Source organism: Malus sylvestris, chromosome 15, assembly GCF_916048215.2.
Source record: "Malus sylvestris chromosome 15, drMalSylv7.2, whole genome shotgun sequence".
NCBI classification, from domain to species: Eukaryota; Viridiplantae; Streptophyta; class Magnoliopsida; order Rosales; family Rosaceae; genus Malus; species Malus sylvestris.
Window position 1 is genome coordinate 18950127 of NC_062274.1, and position 15918 is coordinate 18966044.

At 38.0% G+C, this 15918-nt stretch overlaps 1 protein-coding gene and 1 long non-coding RNA gene across 5 annotated transcripts; one reads left to right on the top strand and one right to left on the bottom strand.

Moving 5' to 3' along the window:
* Positions 1 to 1081: 1081 nt before the first annotated feature.
* LOC126602757 (uncharacterized) lies at positions 1082 to 1435 on the bottom strand. The gene has a single exon (XM_050269634.1). The coding sequence runs from the start codon at positions 1433 to 1435 to the stop codon at positions 1082 to 1084; it is 354 nt and encodes a 117-aa protein (XP_050125591.1).
* A 4189-nt stretch (positions 1436 to 5624) lies between these two features.
* Positions 5625 to 13414, top strand: LOC126602357 (uncharacterized). Of its 4 annotated transcripts, none has more exons than XR_007616089.1 (4): positions 5625 to 5855; positions 5937 to 6032; positions 6702 to 6762; positions 13236 to 13414. It is a non-coding gene; the product is annotated as an uncharacterized LOC126602357 (long non-coding RNA). The 4 variants fall into 4 exon arrangements; XR_007616086.1 differs by having other exon boundaries at positions 5944 to 6032; XR_007616087.1 differs by lacking the exon at positions 6702 to 6762 and adding an exon at positions 12495 to 12555 and having other exon boundaries at positions 5944 to 6032.
* Positions 13415 to 15918: the final 2504 nt, after the last annotated feature.

Consider the following 15918-nt stretch of genomic DNA (forward strand, 5'->3'; position numbering starts at 1 on the left):
AATCCGGATCGGCTCTATCCTTCTTCTACTCCACAATCCGGATCAGATCCCACTTTTTTTCAACGCGATTTATCATGCTTCTTCCGAGGTGAGTAGAGCTTTGGCTCAGGTGTTTACACCACCTCCTTCCTTTAGTTTGCCTTTGTTGGCATTGTTGCTAGTGGGTTTTTTCCCGCTGGCTTCAATGAATAGAGCTTGAAACTCCTCAATGAATAGGACTTGAAAACTTAATCAGTCAGGGAATTGCAAGAGCAGTGGCCAAGTTCTTATATAGTATTCTTAAACCATTCCCTATCAGAATCGGTTTAGAATTTGAACTCAACACAACCAACGTGTAAACATTAGTCCTAATTAAGTTCCAACACTAAGTTTCAATTCCAGAAGAATTACTCATAACTTTTAACATACTTATTCCACAAGTAATTCGAATAAGTCACAGCTTTAGATTTAAAACTTTTCCATATCAATCTCAAACACTACAGTCATTTCTCTTACATAATTCATATTCATAATCCTACATTCTCCCACTTGAGTATGAACATGATAACCAACTTTCAAGATTTACAAAAGTGATCACCAAGACTAAATCTTACAACAACTTATCATCACATGCTCATATTCGAATACATTTCAAAGTAAGGAATTCAAGGATCTAATATGCACAACACATAATTGATCCAACAATTACTACATATCTAATATGTACCTCATGTTTATGTGAACCAACACAATAGCAATGTCAAGAAAACTTCAGTCCCACTTATGTTTGCCAAGTCTCAACGTAATAATGTCAATATCCTAGTTAACATCCACACTAGAACATAATGTCAATAGCAAATATGCATCAGTAAAATCATAAGAATTGATTTTCTAGCAAACCAAACTATCATTAATAACAACTTGTCTTCTGGAACAATTAATCACAAGATTGGAAAAAACTGAACTATAACAGAAACCAAAATAAGACAACCAACTAAACCAAATAAACTTAAAATAAACCACCTAACTCAAAAGTCTGCAACTTTAACCATTAATAAAAAAGGATGAAGCATCAACATCAACTTTTAAGTTCCAAAATGGCTTACTCCCACTTGTCTAAAGATTCTAGCACTCTCATCTGTGTCACATGCTCTTTAAACACATTATTAGGCAATGCTTTTGTGAAAGGATATGCAATCATCGAACTTGTTGACAGATACTGAATTTCTATCACCCATTTCTTCACTATTTCTCTAACCTTGAGAAGCTTTACATCAATCAATCTAGAAGCAGAAGTTCTCTTGTTATTTTTCGAGAAGAACATAACAGCATTGTTATCACAATACATTTTCATAGGACCTTTAACAGAATCAACAATCTTCATGTCAACAATCAAATTTATGAGCCAAACAACTTGTTTCATCATTTCAAAACATGTCACAAACTCAGCTTCCATTGTCGAGGTTGATACAATAGTTTGCTTGGCACTTTTTCATGAAACAGCTCTTCCATTTAATTTGAAAATATACCCACCAATTGATTTTCTCTCATCCACATCTCCAGCAAGGTTCGAATCAGTGAATCCAACCAACTCCAATGAATCTTCTCTTCCATAAACTAACATAAAATATTTAGTTATTTGCAGATATCTCAACACATTCTTTGCTGCCGCCCAGCGAGCTTCTCCATGATTTGATTGAAACCTTCCCAAAAGTCCGACAATGAATGCTAAATCAGGTATAGTACAAATATTAACATACATAAGACTTCCAATTAATGAAACATAGAGCTTCATCTTCTTTAGTTTAGTCTCATGCTCATTGGACTTCATCTTCATTAGTTTAGTCTCATGCTCATTCTTTGGACATTGGCTTCTCAAGAATTTATCACCCTTGTTCATTGGAACATTAGCTTTGTTGCAACTTTCCATATGGAATCTATTGAGTACTCTCTCAATGTAACCTTAGATAAGCCAAAGACCATTTTCTGTCTATTCCTGACAATCTCAATTCCCAACACATAATAAGCTTATCCCAAATCCTTCATCTTAAAATTTGTACTTAAAATATGTTTGCTTTCATTCAATAGTTGCTTATCTGAGCTTGCAAGTAAGATGTCATCAACATAAAGAACAAAGAAGATAAACTTCAAACCTCTGGTCTTGAGATAAATACAATCATCAATTTTGTTCTTCATAAAGCCTTGTGAAGTCACAACTTGATCAAATTTTAAAAACCATTGTCTAAAAGCCTGTTTAAATCCATATATTGACTTGTTTAATTTGCAGATCATATGCTCCTCCCCTCTTTCAATAAATCCAGGAGGTTAAGCCATAAAGATTTCCCCATCAAGTTCTCCATTCAAGAAAACAGTTTTGACATCCATTTGGTGCAACTCAAGATCAAAGTGTGATGTTAATGCCATGATGACTCTAATTGAGTTTTTAAAAGACACTGGTGAGAAAATGCCATTATAATCGTCTAATTCCCTCTGTGTAAAACCCTTTGCAACTAGTCTTGCTTTATATCTTTCAATTCTTCCTTCAGCATCCCTTTTGGTCTTAAACAACCACTTGCAACCAATTGTCTTGATTTCAGAAGGTGATGGTGTTAGATTCCAAACACAATTTTTGGACATGGAATCAAGTTCTTCCTTTATTGCCATCTATCATAGAACCATTTGAGGGCTCTTCATAGCTTGCTAATATGTGATAGGATCATCAATGTCACCAAAATCGAACTGTCTCTTGCAATAGTACACATAGTCTTCTGAGATAACTAGCTTTCTTACTTTGTTTGACTTTATCTAAAGTGGCTGATCAAGTAATGTAACAGAAATACTTGTATCAATTGATTGTTCTTCGATAATTGGACTTTGATAAGCTTGAGTGTTCTTCAATTATCACATTTGTTGAAAACTTAGGTTCAACCATAACTTCATCAATCTCAGTGTTTGGTGTGTTCGATTTTGGGAGCATAGGTATGTGATTGTAGTCTAAATATGAAGAATTTTTATCCAAATACACTTCTTCTTCAAACTCAATTTTCTTGGACTATATTTGAAACATCTTCATCTTCAAGAAAAACAGCATTATGAGTTTCTTGTATTCTGGTGTGTGCTGGAGTACAATAGAACTTGAAGCTTTTTGATTTCTCAGAATAACCAATGAAGAAATATGTTGTCCTAGAGTCTAATTTCTTCTCACTTTGATTATAAAATCTTGCATATGCATTGCAACCTTAAACATGAAAATAATTAAAGCTTGGTTGTCTTCCATTCCATAATTCAAAAGGTGTCTTAGGCACTGATTTAGATGCCACTTTATTCAAAATATAATTTGTTGTCTTCAATGCCTCACCCCACAAAAATACCTGGCAGTTTAGACATAGATATCATGTTTCTCACCATCCCCATTAGGGTCATATTTCTCCTTTATGCAACTCCATTCTATTGGGGTTTGTCAGGAGCAGTGTATTGTGCTACAATACCTTGGCTTTCAAGAAAGGAAGCAAACAGTCCATTTTATTGTTCAACTTCTGTGTACCTGCCAAACTACTCTCATCCTCTATCTGATCTAACAATTTTAATCACATGGTCCAATTGTTTTTAACCTCCCTTTTAAAGACCTTAGAACATTCAAGGACTGAAGACTTCTCACTAATAAGAAAAATATAACTGTATCTTAAATAGTCATCAATGAAATTCATAAAATAAGAATTCCCACATATGGTTTTGACAAGAAAAGGTCCATAAACATCTATGTGTATGATTTCCAATAAACCATGACTTTTTTTAGCATCTAATTTTCTAACATTTGTCAATTTTCCTTTCATATAATCAACACATTCAATTGCATTTTTGAAGTCAATTTCATGAATAAGGTTCATTTTGGATAATTGAAGCACCCTTTCATTTGAATTATGTCCTAATTTTTATGCCAAAGCATGAATATTTGATCTAAACCGTGCATTCTTTTGGTTGCAGTGTTCAAAACATGTAAGTGATCAGTTTCTATAGTGCAATGTAATTTCCAAAGTTGATCATGCATAAAAGCTTTTTCCTGCAAAGAACCATTTTTATAAAACTTGATGCATTTGTCATCCCCCATGAAACATAGCCATGTTTAACCAATTTTGATGCTGAAATTGGATTTCTCCTCATTGTAGGAACATACAATACATCATTTAATTGCATTATTAAACCTGTAGCTAGTTTAAGTTTGACAATGCCAATAGTTTCAACAGTTCCCTCATCAACAAAAACATTAAAACAATTTGTTTTCTTTTGTTGCTCAAAACCATGCAATAAATTAGTCATATGCACAAATGAACCAGTATCAAACCATCATGAATCAATAGGAATATCAATAAGATTCAACTCCTCAAACATGTAGACATCAGTTTTTCCTTTAGCCCTCAACCAATTCTTGAATATTTCAGTTTTTTCTATAATGACCTTTGGTTTTACAATGATGACATCTAATTTTTTTTTCAATGTTTTTAGTTTTTACCTTAAAATTGTTAGACTTAGAAGAGTTGGTAGTTTTAACAGGTATAACAGACTTGTCAAAATGCTTAGGTTTAGAAGTGTTACCAGAAATAAAATCCTTCTTTCCCTTTGCAGCTTGCACAAAATTGATGGATTCAACCTCTTTGATCTTCAGTTGCCTTTGACGATTCTCTTCTTGCACACACTGAGCAATTAGTTCATCAACTGTCCATAACTTATCCTGAGTATTGTAAGACACTTTTAGCTGGCTGAACTTCTGTGGCAATGCTTATAGTATCATGAAAGCCAACTGCTTTTCTCCAATGATAACATCCATGGAACTAAGTTTTTCAGTTGCATCAGTCATCTTCATGATGTGATCTTGAATTGAGCCTCCACCCTCAAACTTGTAGGAAGTCAAGAGAGACATGCTCTGAGCAATCTCAGTCTTCTCTGATTCTTTAAACTTATTCTCCACAACCTTGAGATAATCCTTTGCTAGATTGCATATCTTGATTTCACCACGCACTGTATCTGTCATGCCACTTTCAAGAATGGATAAAGCCACTTTATTAGCTCTAGTCCATCTCTCAAAATCAGCCTTCTCAGCCTTTGTGCTCTTGTCGGTTCATGCTTCAGGTCTTGGAGTGTCAAGAGCAATGTCATACTCATTTAGTGTCAAAAGCAATTCAATCTCTCTACGAAATTTCTTATAATTGCTCCCACCATTGAGAATTAACACTGCTGTTAGATTGATTGACTTTAGTGAAACTGTAAAAGACAACAATGAAATCAGAACTTTGAATCTATTAAAGATCCCTGATTTCTGTCTTTTTCACCATAAATTAATGCTATTGAATCAACTTAATCATACATGTAGTCTTTATTACTAAAGACATATATAGAATAAATAACTCAAGATTGACTTTGTCGATCAATTACCACTCATTTGTTCTGTAACACCCGCCCCCTAATTATAAAGATATATGTATGTAATTATCCCAAAACATTTTAATTATATCAATTTTGTCCCATTTTATTTACCCAATCTGAAAATGGATCCCTTTCTTTTTAAATCTGCCACGTGGCAGCACCCCAAACAATTTCTCCTTCTTCTCTCTCTGTCCCTCCCCGTGAACCCCTTCCTCATTCTTCTTCGTTTCTGTCATGTCCCTCTCCTTTCTCTCGGACCTCTCTCTCTTTCTCTCTCTCCCTCTCTCTTCTCTGCACCGCAAGCACACACACGCACAGAGGCACACGAGTGTGCGAGGAAGAACCATCACCCATCATCAATCTCGTGCTGCCCTCTCTCTCTCTCCCTCTCGTTTCTGTGAACTCGGCGAAAACCCGGAAAAGAACTCCGGCGGATTTTTGTATTTTCCGGTTAGGTAAGCCCCTAATTCTCTCTTTTCGTCCTTGATTCTTGCAAGATTGAGGTTTAATTGGAGTTATTTTGTGATTTTTGGAAGTTTTTAGGACGAATCGAACCCGAGTGTAAACACCCCATCTCCGGCGACCTCGGGGGTTATTCCGGCCATCTCCGGTCGTTCCACGACGAAAGGAAGGTATAGAAATACTCCCCTCGTCTTGCTCTTCGTTTTGGTACCTAGATCGAAGTCTAGGGTTGTGTGTGGAAGTCGGCCGGAGCCGTGAAGCTCCGATGGTGGTGCTCCGGTGAGCAAGAGGGCCTTAGGCCGGTTCCTGTAGCAAGAGGGCCTTAGGCCCGTGTGGTGGGGAAGCCCAAATCCTAACCCATATCCTTTTAATTAATTTTTTAGTTTAATTGTTATTGTTTTAGGACCCAAAGGCCCTCGGGCCGTTTATGTTTAGGGCCTGTGGCCCATGACCCAACCCAAAAACCTTTTAAGGTTTTTATTTATTTTATTTTCTGTTTTAGGAATTTAGGGCCCTTTGGGCCATTTTCTGTTAAGGGGCTGAAAGCCCTTTTCCTCAAAACCCTTAAGGCCCTTTTCAGCCCAACTTAATTCAAAGCCCAATTGACTTTGACCTCTGACCAGTTGACTGTTGACTTGGTCAACGGTCAACGGTCAGAGTTGACTTTGACTTTGACCGGTCAACGGTCAACGTTGACATTTTGAGTTGACATTTCGAGGTTTCGTCCAGGACCTCTCCTAGGCTAATTTCGACGTCCTGGACCCGTTTTTTGAAGTCCGTTTTCCCAAATTCAATTGTTATGCTAGAGTTTTATTAATTGGACCCCTTTATGTGCTTAGGGGCAATTATAGTGGCGTTTCTTTCTTCGCTAGCTGCGTGACTTTTCGACGGCGAAGTACTGTGAGTGGACCCCTTCAAAAGCATGTTTTAACAATAGAAATGCATACATGAAAATCATGATTTAATACTTATGTTTTATGAAATACTTTATGAGATAGTATGCTTACTGAGGCTAGATTGAATTATTACTATTTTTCCTATAACCCATGTTCTTATAGAATATCCGATGGATGACGATATGATATTTAGAACATGTTTAGAACACCTCTTTGTAGTATAGATGATGGATGACTTTATACTACGAAGTTGTTTTTCAGTTTATATATGTTCAATGGTTTCGTACTTACCTAGTGGTCCTTTCCGCTACGGGACGTAGGGATAGATTCCGGTCCGTCCCGGGCGACGGTTTGGTGTTGGCATAGGGCCTGGAGTGTGTTTCCTCTGGCTATTTAGCACAGGGACGGGGAGCCGGCATGGGGCCTGTAGTGTATATTCCTCTGACTGTCTGCTCAGAGACGGGGAGCTGGCATGGGGCCTGCAGGTTATCGGACAATTCACTAGTGTTTATTACTTATACAAGTTATGAATTTGAGATTTTGTACGGCATGCTAGGTTTCGGAAAACCTATTTTGATCATGATATATGTGTTTTAATAAAACCTGGGGGTTAGTACGTTGATAACTGTTTTATTATATATATATATCAAATTGGTCCACTCATGTTTGTTTTGCGCCCCCTTCAGGACTTAGAATCGAGGCGTACAATCCCGGCATCCAGGCACTTCCGCATCAGTATCTTCGAGTCCTCTAAGTGTAGGACTCCCTTATGTGTTCATTCAATTTTTATATTAATTTTTATATTATTCTATATTAGATGTGTGCTCTGAACACGTTCCTTAAGTGCATATTCTTTATTCTTTTATATTTATAAACCTTATATATTCCTTGTTTTCAGCAATTGCACTCAATAAATGGCTTTCGTCACCCTCGGGTGTCGGCCAGCACGTGACCATCCCGATATCCCGAGGATATCGGGATCGGGGCGTGTCAGATTGGTATCAGAGCGTGGTTTGTTCAGAGCATACTTAGGATCTTGTCTTACTAAAGTAGTGTGTCGGTTTTGACGTCATTTGGATGTCAGGACTTCTGGATTTGGTGTTATTCGGCGCAGTCGTGCGAATCTTCATCTGTTTGAATTGTCACCTTCGGGTTGATATACAAGAATTTGTGTCGAGATTGTGCCTCATCGGTGACGTGTTTGAATTGTTGGACGACTTTCAACATCGGATCGATACTCTGTGAAGTGCATTCTCTGGGAATGACAGGCATAGTCGGTGTTACTTGGAAGCGACATGTTTTTAGAAATCTCAGTTTGAGGAAGTCTGGTCAAGACCAGTTGTAGATCCGAAATGGTGATGCCACTCTGCAACTTGCGTTCCCTAGGAATTGCGAGCAGAGTCGGCTTTGCATTGAAATCTTGGGAAACGGAAAAATCTTGATGGTACGAATTGGTTAAGGCCAACTGGAGATCTGAAGCGATGACATCACTCTGCAACATGCGTTCCCTAGGAATGGCGGGCAGAGTCATATCTCTTGGAAATTGCTTGAAATATTCGAAGTGCGTGCTATGTAAGCGAGTAAGTGCTAGTGGTGACGATGGTTAGTAGGTGGTAGTTAGTGGGAGCAAATCAATGTTCTCGGACTCATTACCACCGAAGAAATTTGGGTGAATCTTTATAACAATTCTTGGCGATTGTTCTATCGATTACCTTCTTGTTTACTCAATGACGAAGACAAGTCACGAACCTTTGATCGTTAACTTCACATCAAATCCTTTAAGAATTGACTTCGTCTAGAGATTAAATTTTTCTTGGGAAACTTCTTGGTAGCAGACGCTATTCTCACCAAAATCCAAAAGAAGTGGTGATTCTTATTGTTGCTGTAGTTTGACTTAGATGATGAAAATCCAAATTTGTTTGGATAAACAAATTCCTTGAATTTCACCTGGGTATGGTACTTGGTGGTAAAATGCTCATTGTCCTCGTACTTTTCGGTAGAGGTAAACTTAACCTCTTGCTTGTAGCCCAACTGACCAGTGCTCTTGTCCGTTAACTGTTTAGCCTTGTAATTTTCAGTGTAATGGCTTGAGACTCTACCATATTCATCATTGTACGAAGATCGAGTTTTGCACTAAACTTCTCTGGATTCATTGAGCCTTGGTTTGCTCAAGAGCATCACTTTAAGGTAGCCAATCGTGTCACTGCATGCATACGCGGGTTGCTTCGTATCTTTCTTCATCGTCATTTCGTTGATTCAGAGGTTCTATGTTTAATTTTTGAACTTTGAAACAAATCTCACAAAGTATTGTGAATTTCGAAATGTCTTTGGCCTCGTCAAATCTTATAAGCAGTTGTTAACTTTTCTTTGAGCTTAGACCTGTTTCCCTTTTGGCTAAGAAACTCGTCAACCTTATGGTGATGATTAGCCAAATAATCATAAACAGGGACTTCTATTTCTGCATCTTCATTTTCCTTCGCTTGTTTGTTTCTCAATGTAAACTGAATCATGCCGGAATGTTTGTTCTCGGCGTGGTTTCTCGTTCAAATCGCAATATCTTGTACTCCAGTTTTAATGGACTAGTTTGACCCTTAAATTCTTGAGTGTTCTTTCAGCCTTCTCGGCATGGTTTCTCGCTCAATCAGTGAGGAATTCACGATCGATCTTTTCAGCAAAAGTGTGCACCCAGTTCATGTCGATTCGGACAGGAAAGATAGGAGCATAACCTTTTCACAAGCTTACCAGACTTACCAGAAAGAGTTCCTTGTGGGTGTGAAGTTTGAGTCGTCTTTTGGTAAGAGACCGGTGAAGATTGTAGTGCAGATGAGTAGCATATTGCATCACTGTCTTCATGCTAAACTGAATGGTCACCACTCATTATCTTGTTGCAATTCATTACTATCATATCGTATTCTGGTAGATCTCTTCGATGATGTGATGTGTTCGCCTCAACGCACCGCAGCGTAGCTTTCCACTACCTCGCACCAGGATCTTTCGGTTCGAGAGCACGTGGGCATGAGGTTTAAGCGGTCTTTTAGTAAGAGTTGGTTGAAGGTTTTAGTACAGAAGGTCAGCATATTGTATCACCATCTTACTAGAATTCATAGGCATCACATCGGTTATTTTCCAACGATATGTGTTCGTCTCAACGCATATTTCCACTGCTTCGCTTCCGAACCTTATTCTTGTGAGTATGTGGATGTTGAATCACTTCTAGCAGATTTGTTTCGTGCACTCTGGAATGGCACCACAGTGTAGTCGAGGCAATAATCGGAGGATCTTTGCACTTCTTGCGAATGGTGTGTGCTTTCATGGGGTGTTTAGGTTGATTACATGAGAGTCATTCTTTCCTCCAACATTGACCTTGTTTGACTAGAAATCTGCAACTAAGCAAAAATGGAGAGGTGGATTGAGCACTACAACAGTTCCCAAAAGATGCTGCGTGTTGAGGAAGATGACTTCTCGTTTTCTGCTTGCTTGGTTCGAGCTTTTGGGTCTACTACTAACATGGTAGCCACTTCTCTTGAATCCCAAGGTACAATTTTCAAAAGGGTTCTTTACTGGTGAAACACTCGAATAGTTGGTCACATTTGGAAGAACTGAGGAGGATATGATGCTTGGTGATGGATAAAGTTTTACAACGACAGTTCTTATTTTGTTCGGTTTGAGTATGGCACTTGTTGTGGCATGGTACGAGAGTTGCTACATGCAACATTGGTTGTTAGAGAAGTTATGCGAGCTTGTAGTCGGAGGATCGAATTTTCGACGTGTGAAATTGTGCACCCTCAGGAAATTACTGCTTGCTTATCGAGACAACAAATGTGTGATCGATATCACGGGCGGCCGACTGTGATATCGATAGCTTATTTGTTAGGTTCGTTAAGCAAGTGGGCAGGAAGATCCGTCTACGACAATTGTTGCAGATTAGCTATTCTTGGGACTCGACCCAAAGACAATCTATTTTCGGAGTACATGATGTTTCGAATTCTTGGGCAAGACCCACTCTCATTCTTCAGTTTTGGTTTTCAGTATAAGTATTTTAACCTCATTTACTCTAGTTAATTGTTTTGACGTTACAAATGTTTTTTTGGAAAAGTATTTCCGTTTTCAGTTTTTAAGTTCAGCTCAAAATTTTGACCTATATGTTAGTACATATCTATTTTAATGTTATCGCGTTTTATGTACTTACTTTTGACCTTAAGCTATTATATGTTTTCGACTTTATATCTTATTAAAGTATGTTTTCTACTTTTACACTGATGGGGAAGAAAGTAAGAGTTAGGAGGCATGATAGAGGATTTTGCAACCCGCTCGCGACGGTGTGGCATATTCTCTTTGATGCATCCACTCTGACTTGATTTCTCTTTGTACATATATTCTTCTTACTATTTTCGAGTATTTCAGTTTAGTAGTTAATTTTAAATTTCGGGGACGAAATTTTTTATAAGGGGGGTAGATTGTAACACCCGCCCCCTAATTATAAAGATATATGTATGTAATTATCCCAAAACATTTTAATTATATCAATTTTGTCCCATTTTATTTACCCAATCTGAAAATGGATCCCTTTCTTTTTAAATCTGCCACGTGGCAGCACCCCAAACAATTTCTCCTTCTTCTCTCTCTGTCCCTCCCCGTGAACCCCTTCCTCCTTCTTCTTCGTTTCTGTCATGTCCCTCTCCTTTCTCTCGGACCTCTCTCTCTTTCTCTCTCTCTCTCTCTCTTCTCTGCACCGCAAGCACACACACGCACAGAGGCACACGAGTGTGCGAGGAAGAACCATCACCCATCATCAATCTCGTGCTGCCCTCTCTCTCTCTCCCTCTCGTTTCTGTGAACTCGGCGAAAACCCGGAAAAGAACTCCGGCGGATTTTTGTATTTTCCGGTTAGGTAAGCCCCTAATTCTCTCTTTTCGTCCTTGATTCTTGCAAGTTTGAGGTTTAATTGGAGTTATTTTGTGATTTTTGGAAGTTTTTAGGACGAATCGAACCCGAGTGTAAACACCCCATCTCCGGCGACCTCGGGGGTTATTTCGGCCATCTCCGGTCGTTCCACGACGAAAGAAGGTATAGAAATACTCCCCTCGTCTTGCTCTTCGTTTTGGTACCTAGATCGAAGTCTAGGGTTGTGTGTGGAAGTCGGCCGGAGCCGTGAAGCTCCGATGGTGGTGCTCCGGTGAGCAAGAGGGCCTTAGGCCGGTTCCTGTAGCAAGAGGGCCTTAGGCCCGTGTGGTGGGGAAGCCCAAATCCTAACCCATATCCTTTTAATTAATTTTTTAGTTTAATTGTTATTGTTTTAGGACCCAAAGGCCCTCGGGCCGTTTATGTTTAGGGCCTGTGGCCCATGACCCAACCCAAAAACCTTTTAAGGTTTTTATTTATTTTATTTTCTGTTTTAGGAATTTAGGGCCCTTTGGGCCATTTTCTGTTAAGGGGCTGAAAGCCCTTTTCCTCAAAACCCTTAAGGCCCTTTTCAGCCCAACTTAATTCAAAGCCCAATTGACTTTGACCTCTGACCAGTTGACTGTTGACTTGGTCAACGGTCAACAGTCAGAGTTGACTTTGACTTTGACCGGTCAACGGTCAACGTTGACATTTTGAGTTGACATTTCGGGGTTTCGTCCAGGACCTCTCCTAGGCTAATTTCGACGTCCTGGACCCGTTTTTTGAAGTCCGTTTTCCCAAATTCAATTGTTATGCTAGAGTTTTATTAATTGGACCCCTTTATGTGCTTAGGGGCAATTATAGTGGCGTTTCTTTCTTCGCTAGCTGCGTGACTTTTCGACGGCGAAGTACTGTGAGTGGACCCCTTCAAAAGCATGTTTTAACAATAGAAATGCATACATGAAAATCATGATTTAATACTTATGTTTTATGAAATACTTTATGAGATAGTATGCTTACTGAGGCTAGATTGAATTATTACTATTTTTCCTATAACCCATGTTCTTATAGAATATCCGATGGATGACGATATGATATTTAGAACATGTTTAGAACACCTCTTTGTAGTATAGATGATGGATGACTTTATACTACGAAGTTGTTTTTCAGTTTATATATGTTCAATGGTTTCGTACTTACCTAGTGGTCCTTTCCGCTACGGGACGTAGGGATAGATTCCGGTCCGTCCCGGGCGACGGTTTGGTGTTGGCATAGGGCCTGGAGTGTGTTTCCTCTGGCTATTTAGCACAGGGACGGGGAGCCGGCATGGGGCCTGTAGTGTATATTCCTCTGACTGTCTGCTCAGAGACGGGGAGCTGGCATGGGGCCTGCAGGTTATCGGACAATTCACTAGTGTTTATTACTTATACAAGTTATGAATTTGAGATTTTGCACGGCATGCTAGGTTTCGGAAAACATATTTTGATCATGATATATGTGTTTTAATAAAACCTGGGGGTTAGTACGTTGATAACTGTTTTATTATATATATATCAAATTGGTCCACTCATGTTTGTTTTGCGCCCCCTTCAGGACTTAGAATCGAGGCGTACAATCCCGGCATCCAGGCACTTCCGCATCAGTATCTTCGAGTCCTCTAGGTGTAGGACTCCCTTATGTGTTCATTCAATTTTTATATTAATTTTTATATTATTCTATATTAGATGTGTGCTCTGAACACGTTCCTTAAGTGCATATTCTTTATTCTTTTATATTTATAAACCTTATATATTCCTTGTTTTCAGCAATTGCACTCAATAAATGGCTTTCGTCACCCTCGGGTGTCGGCCAGCACGTGACCATCCCGATATCCCGAGGATATCGGGATCGGGGCGTGTCATGTTCTCTAAATTTGAAGCTGCAGGATTCTCATTAAAACAAAAGCAAAATATGCATCGATAACACACATGCATTCAGAAGATCACAACTTTTATGTTAATTCTTATATATTTGGAAAGTTGTGATTCAATTGGTTAAATCTTTGTTAGTATTAATCTTGATCTTACATCTCCTTGTCATAGTTCTGCAAATGTCTTTTAAACATTGGTTGCAGTTCTCTTTTGGTGTTTGTGTTCTATGTTGGTCGGAGTTCATCTGGTGGATTGCTTTCTCAAGTTGATTTTTATAGTAAACTAATGAGCAATTGTTGTCGAAAGAAAGAAATTCCATGCGAAGAGATTATAACAGAAAAAATGACATAACCTATTTATTACATATGGAATGATTACATTGTTCACCCGCCAACAAGGAAAAGTAAAATGACTAACTCAAAACTCCTATCAATTTCTATTCTTCTGATGCATTCAATACATTAATGCAGCTCATTTTGACTACAATAAGATAAATAACGAAGGTCGACCCCCAACTAGCTTCGACTTCTCCTCATCCGATCAGGGTTTCATACTTTATGGATGATGGGGTACTTCGAAAGAAACTTGTTGCTGGTTCTCCCAATTTGTGCCAACGAGAACCACTTTAGTTTTCTCTTAAATTTTTCGTTCTAAAATCGAATTGATGGCCGCTTAAGTACTACAGTCTAGTGGTATTCCTCTTCACTTGTAATTTGAGAGGTTTAAGGTTCTATTCTAGCCAAATGCGCGAATTTGAACCACATTATTGCTAGCTCATTGTGAGGCTAACCCCACCCTCTTCTTCTTATTGTATAGATAATATCGTTTGTTCTAAATAAATAAAAATAAAATCAAACCGACAACATACCTTCGGTCCCATTCACTATTTTAAAGTAAATTTGGACCAAGTCGCCTCTTATGGTTTGCGTATCGAACATTATAATTTCTTATCAAAAATCTTTAATTGTAAATATTCGGTACACCAACAAAAGTGGCATCTATGTTGAAGTATTAATGTTAAAATTGTTGCACTAATTAGAGAATTGTTATTAGAACTCAATAAATTTCATTTTATGCTTCAATGTATTATTTATTTATATATATAGAAAGTTTGAAGTATAAAATAAAAATTTGGAGTGCAAGTAATAATTTCCTAATATCACTGTAAAACACCAAAATAAATGCTTGGCTAATAAGAGGCCATGGATAGATGCTTTAGTTGGGAGGAGAGACTTAATCTCCTCCCAGCAGTGGTGAAGCTACGTGAGGGCAAGGAGTGGCGGCCGCCCCTCCCCTTGCCGGAAATCAAGCCTAGGAGCGATGGTTCCACCCCTTCGGTCTCGTTGGAAGTGATGAAATTCCATCTGGTTTTCTGGCCTTTTGGGTTTCCCTGCTCCATCGTAGCACAGGCTGATCGCAGGCTTTCTTTTTTTCCAAAAGAAGAAAAACCTAGGCCAAAGAAAGGAGGAACGAAGATATGCATTTTTCAGCTTCTGGAGATTGAAACTGGAGCTCTAGTTTGTTTCTAACGAAGAAGAAGAGAAAGGAAGAAGAGAGAGACTTTCTCTCTCTCCCATCCCACCCCATGTGACTTTTGAGAATTACAATTTTTTTTTAAATATTGGCCAATCAAATTTCCCCACCTAACTGATTGATATTGGAATTTGTTTTATTTTTTAATTATTGTCCAATTAATTTGACCACTCTTCCAATATTTTTAAGCCACTTATTTGACACTGTTATTTATCTTAAAATTCATTATAAATTTATACGAGCTTCAAAAAACAATTTGTAAAATATTACGAACTCGTAATTATTTGTTTTTTTTTCTCTTACCATCAAATTCAACAAAGTAATAAAGAAAATTGTCAATATTTTTATATATTATATGTTTTATAATCAATGTTTTTTGGATATTATAAGCTATATAATAAATAGATAATTATTTATACAGTATATAATAAATTTATTCAAATTTGCCTAGGTCCTCGCCTAAGTGTAAAGTCATGTCCATCATCTTTTAAAACTTTGCTAATTATACAATTAAATAATAGAACAATACAACAAGAAACGGTGCTAAATCATCCTTCAAATAATATTGTTGTTCAAACCCTCCATCAACTATTTTGAGTAGTCCAAATCCTCTTTTGAATATGTCGGTTAGTGCAAATTCTCCTATGAATATTACAGGTAGTTCAAATAATCTTCTTGCAAATCCTAGACTTAGACCTCAAATTAATGTTCATATTTTTTTGGGACCCTAAATTTTTTAAATTTCACCCCTCCCCCAAAAATTCCTAGCTTCGCCACTGCCTCCAAGTAACGTAGGAGCCATGTAGAAGAAGCTTGGTTGAAATATCTTCAAC